Source organism: Anser brachyrhynchus (genome assembly GCF_964034855.1).
Source record: "Anser brachyrhynchus genome assembly, chromosome: 4".
NCBI lineage: Eukaryota > Metazoa > Chordata > Aves > Anseriformes > Anatidae > Anser > Anser brachyrhynchus.
Genome location: NC_137698.1, coordinates 53,864,094 through 53,870,093, shown reverse-complemented (window position 1 = coordinate 53,870,093; position 6,000 = coordinate 53,864,094). Strand labels below are relative to the sequence as shown.

Below are 6,000 nucleotides of genomic sequence, written 5' to 3'. Positions count from 1 at the left end.
GAAGTCGTATGTCATGAATATAATCAGTTAAGTCCCTGTAATCTGTTTCCTGCTGGTTATGTGAACTTGCCCCCAAAAGACACGTTTGCTCAGAGAAGGTCTGCAGCTGGAATGTCAAGATGAAACCTTATGTGCGTAGACACCCCTGTCAAAGGGCATTCTCCAATGTGCTTGCATGTTTTCCTTCAGATAAAACTGTGCATGTAGTTTTTTTTTGTTTGTTTCTTTCTTTTAATCAGAAACAAAAATATTTTCCAGTGAGTAATGGAATTGCCATGAAAATAAATGGTGAGCTTATTTCCTACTAGTAGAGAACAAGTAGTTAACAGTATTTGAAATATTTTTAGAATGTAGTACAGTTTAATTCTGCATTTCTTCGATGTCACATTAACTTTTGAAATCACTCAGGTATCATTAAGTTCTCTGCAATACAGACATTAGGAGCTTTTTCCATTGCCTGCAGTGAGAATAAAATTGTTTTTATGTTAAAGAATGTATAACATCAATTGGAGGAGATTAAAAATGTTATGAAAGTGTGAAAAATATTTTTGTTATAGGAGCTCAGCTTTCTTAAACAGTGACAATTCATTGCAAAGCACTAGAATTTTTTTTAATTAAAATATTAAAAATAATTGAATTACTGCAGATTTCTGAGATCACTCAGACACCACAGCATATAATGATATAGTTAACTTTGGAGTAGGCAACTTGGTAAGTGATTTCTTTAGGTACCTTCTATCCCTATTTAGATAATTTCATAACAGACATTTGGAAACATCCATTCTGCTACAAAATGCTCTTAATTCTAAGACAGTTTTTAGTAATAATGAATAGTATTTTTTGTCAAATATCCTATAGGCAAGCAGCTATATTACAATCAATGTGACTCACCTCATCCCCCCAAACTGAATTTTACAAGGTATCTTATAGCTTTATTCAATATCAGTACAGACTTTGACACAAGCTGTTTTTCTTCTCTGAAAGATTAATTTTAACTCCTGTAATTTATTATTTTTACTTAACATTTTTTTTGTGTGTGTGTGAATAATAATAGTTGATAATAATAGTGAATTATACGTAGTTGATAATATAGTTGATAATACAGTGAATTAAATATAGTTGATAATATTGTGACCTTCCCTTTCAGAAAGAAATGTGGCAACCAATAATGCTATGAAGTGCTACTAATAGATTGTGTTCCAATTTTGCACATGGAAAAAAAGTAATTTTATAATTTATTCACAAGAAACATGACTGAACTGCAGCATTTTCATGTCTCTTGTTCAAAAGAAAGCTGCAATAATTCCCACTGAATTGATGAAAGATACGAGTCTGCATTTCTAAAATCTTGGCCAGAAAACCTCAGATGCTTGAAGCTCTGCATCTGCTCATGATCATGGGCATTACCATTCTGGGTTGGCTGAGCATCTTGGGACTCATTTCTTGCCTACACCTGTCTGAAAGGTAGAGATTTCAGGAAACAATGTATTATTTATGAGTCTGGGGGGAAATGAAGCTGAAAGGAGTGTGTTTGGAACAGTTTTGCTTCTCCTGTTGTGGAATCCATCTTATCCTACATTTCTTTTGTTTGACACATGTTGCCCCAATTAATTAGTTTTCTCCTCTTCTTCTGTTCATTTTCCCTTATCCCAGCCCACTGAAAACCCAAAACAGAACAGAGAACATAGTTACTGTCTGATGACAGCGGTGGCTCAATTTTGTTTAATATCACTGTGTTATTCTGCAACAAATTGAGACTAATTGCTTCTCCACTGCTCTGTTAGTTTGTGAAAATGCCAGCAACTCCAAGTGCTGTCATAGCTCCCCTCCTAATCTCTGTAAGCTTATATAGAAAGGAAACTGGCGAATGAGGTCTGACTGGTAGGTGAATGAAATGTCATGATGAAAGATGTGCCCATCATTGACTCCTCTTCGGTATTGAAACTCGTGATTTTCACCTCAGGTGTCATGTACATGAGCAGCTGTGACTCTATAAATCTTGTGGAAAGCTCTTTCTTCCTTTTTGCCTTCCTCAGCAAAAAAAAATTACATTTATATAAACTCATATAATATCTGTTATTGGGTTCATCATGGGTGGGTTTGAATTTTTATTCAATGAATATAATTTCTCCCTTTCTTCTTTAGTGCTAAAAACTACACAATGGCTCTTTAATATTTAATTGAAGATATCGTTTTACGGGTTTTAGTTTAAAGGTAACCATAGCACAAACACATCCATTATTAACCGCCAAACAGCAGTGTAGGTTCTTGGGGATCCTCTTTGGCTTAATATGAGAACCCCTGTCAGCAGGAAACAGTGCTGGTATTGTTGGTAAGCGTGACAAACTGGCAGATCCAATGGGCACCACAGTGGAACAATGCAAACTGCTTATATCGGTGGAAGAGAAGATGTTTAAGAGCGAGGTGAAGGCGGAAGGCGAGAGGCTGTCGAGGAAGGTTCGGTTCCGCGTGGCATCCTCTCACAGCGGGAGGGTGCTGAAGGAGGTCTATGCTGATGGGGAGGCCACTGACTCGCTGGACTCTGAATATGCCAGTAGCTCGGAGACTGACCAGACCAGCCGGCTGAGCGAGGTGGAAGGGCAGCAGAATGGGCACGTCGGGTCTGAGTGTGATGAAAATGAAAGCGAGCAGGATGACTTGCTTATTTTAGTCAGAGCTGCTAAAGAGAAGGGTTTTGGTACAAAGCGAGTCAATATTCTCAGCAAAAATGGCACTGTCAGAGGTGTCAAGCACAAAGTCAGCGCTGGTCAAGCCCTCTTTGACAATCTGTCAAAAGTATTTCAGGTAAGTGATGCAGTACAGCTGGCTCTAGGCCCAGTATCTGTCCCTTTTAATGTTGCACATTATTCTGTTCCTTTGTCCAGATCTCTCTGACAATTTCTTAGGCTCTGGATTCAATTCTGCCTCATCCCCTTTGCTGTCTGCTGGCTGCTCGTGCTCAGCACAATCTCATTGCTCTTTCTGGTACACACTGACTCCACACTCCAAACTGACTGCGATATTTTTCTTTCAAAATTGACCTAAAATTTGCTTACCAGCATTGGGTATATTGTGCTTCTCACATCAAGACCAGGAAAGGAACAAAACAGAGGAATTAACTGGGGCTTTACCAAAGATCTGTACAGGGGATCTGTACAAGGATGTGTCATGTTTCCACCCCCATTGTATTAGTTCTAATGAGTTTGCAATGCTATCTACTGTCCCCTACAAGTAAATATGTATACTTGTAAATTCCATTGTGTTTAATCTGCAAAGTAGATCAAATTAAATGCAGGATGGCAGCAATGACTGTTTTCCCACATGAAAATTTCAGAGCAATGAAATCTTAGTCACAGGTCTCTTTTATTAATGTCGGTTTCCATTCATTTTATTGAAGGAGTAGAATATCTGTATTTGAAACAGTATGTGCCACATTGACCCCTTAGGCGGAGAAAAGCAGGTCTCAGAAAATTCAAGATAAAGTTCTAAAAAATTTAGTTCATATATATAATTTATCTACATAACTATTCAGGTCTTTCAGTCATTAATATTCAAACAAAAGAACAGGTATGCAACCAAACTCTCTCTAAAGTTTGTTAGAACCCAGAATTATGATGATCTATTAAATTAGCCTATAGTTGGCTTCAGTGCCTTCTTTTAAAATAATTTATGCAGCTTTAAATCATGGGGAATTTGATATTAGTAACAATAGCTTTTTGCATTAAAATTAAATATTCTAAAAGTTCTTTGTTACTTTGAAGCTAAGTCATTTCATAATACTTTAGGAATGGCTGTGGACTAGTATTCTCTTGCTTCTGAATATGAACTCACCCCCTATGCTGTACCTAGTCTTTTTGTCAGTACTGATGTTTCTGTGCAAGATGGCTCTTTCTTCAAAGATGAATCATCTGTAATGTCTGTGTTTTGTTCTTTATATCACAGAGCACTCAGAGAGCTTGCTTTCTTTCAAGCTACTCACTGAAAACTTTGCCCTCGAGTTCCCCACTCTGACAAAATTTGTAACAAACTCACTGGGGACATTTTCTAATCAGATATGAGTTAAGAAGTGTTAGCTGGGACATGTCTGTGTTCTTCTCCCACCTTGATTCCAGACACTGCTCCATGTTATTTTTCTACAAGATCCAGTTTCCTTAGAGATAAAGTTTGAAGTCCAGTGAAAATGAGTGTTTGTTTGCATATCTTTTGTCATATTATGATACAATTTTCTGTGCTACATGGTGAGCACACAGAAGAGCAAAACATGTAAGTTTTCTTTGGGGCTGATTGGAAATGGCCTGATCCGGATGTGAAATAAGATCATACTATGTCTAGCTACAAATGGAGAATCCTATGTTAGGATAACATTGTAGGGTAATTTCTAGTTTTCTGTAGGTATTTTCCATACAGTTAATTGTGCATTAATACCGCTTAGAGAGCAACAAGAGTTCTGCATTCAGAAATATATTAAGATATATATATGTCTCTGTAAAAAGATAGGACTCAAAATCCCTTGACCTGGGCATTTTCCTAAGTTCACTTGATTATGTGAGACCATCTGCAGTTACATGTTTTGCTTCCCTTGGGTAAGCAACAGCAGATGTATAACAATAGCAAAGATATATATGGAATCTCATCCTTAACAAGAGCCTGTTTCTGCCCCTTTGTTGATTCAGCAGTAGGTGACCTCATCAAAAAATTCTCAGAATCAGTGTCAAAGCAGGTGGTTGTCATCTCAAAGTATGTTCATGACCTCCTGGCAGTCCTAAATCCTGAGTACTGATAAATTCTTGAATGCAAACATTTGTGATTTATTTTTTAACAGATCACTCATTAACTAAAATGTGCATGCAAGAAGCCACGTACTGTGTATGTGTCAGTGTCCTGTGACTCTGAAAGTAGTTTCTTGTTGGAGTTTTTCAGCAATGTCAGTATTAAGATTCTTCAGACTACATCTGCCCACCTCTATTATCCTATTATCTAGAATAGAATAGAATAGAATAGAATAGAATAGAATAGAATAGAATAGAATAGAATAGAATAGAATAGAATAGAATAGAATAGAATAGTTCAGTTGGAAGGGACCTGCAAAGATTAAGTCCAACTGTCCCTTAAAATAAGTCAATTTACTCAGATATTCTGGGGATAAACAGGGATTTATTAAATGGGCCTTAAGTCACACAGTCAAGATCTTTGATGTTTGGTGTTCAGAAAAACTTCTAGTATACCTGTGATAAAAGCACTTCTATGTATTTGAATATTCCGTGGAATACTTGTCTTTTTGAATATTTTTTCCACATTGACTAACTACAGCCTTTCTACAGAATTGGTTTAGAGAGCTCCTTCCCATAACAGTCTCATCCAGAAACCTCACTTCTTCTGGAGTTTTGGGGAATGTGAATACCGTGAGGCATACAGGCAGTATTTGTAGAGGAAAAAAAAATGCAGCTATTTTTATTGTATGACACAATCTTGGCCTGAGAATGTATATATACCACCAAATAGATGTGCAGACCCAGCAACATCTTCCTGCAACCACATGCCAAACACTTCCATTGCCAGCACAGCCACCAAATTCCAATTTCAGGCATTTCTTAAGAAGAATTAGGTCCCATGTATTAGACTGTCTGATGACTGTCCCTGGACATGAGCTGCTGTGGCATGGTGACAGTAGGAGGTCTGTCTCCCTTCCCCCTGGGAGGAGCCTGGGGAGCCCAGCAGGAGCATCCATGTGCAGCTGGGGATGGCACAGCTGTGGGGATGGTGTGGGGCAGAGAAACATGTGTCTGAGGTAGCATCTCTGCTCCATGGTAGGACATGTTAGGGATGAAAATGCAGGAAGACATCAGCCCAGTTTATGGGAACAGGGTTTCCATGACAACCCCTCCAGCCTTTTCCTTCTAGGGGCAATGCCACAAGGAGAACATTCCCATAGCAACCATCCCCTGGAGCAGCCAGGCTGCTGGGTCTCCCCGGTGTCCAGTCTGTCCCACCACCATGTCC

The 6,000-nt window shown here is 38.4% G+C and overlaps 1 protein-coding gene across 1 annotated transcript in view; it reads left to right on the top strand.

The window, feature by feature from the left end:
- Positions 1-2,358: 2,358 nt before the first annotated feature.
- Positions 2,359-6,000, top strand: part of GRXCR1 (glutaredoxin and cysteine rich domain containing 1) — a gene marked incomplete at its 5' end in the record, with an annotated part of 39,340 nt that continues 35,698 nt past the window's right edge. Inside the window, one exon of the mRNA XM_080588822.1 lies at positions 2,359-2,805. Coding sequence (XP_080444948.1) covers positions 2,359-2,805 — 447 coding nt within the window. The remainder of the gene's footprint in view (positions 2,806-6,000) is intronic.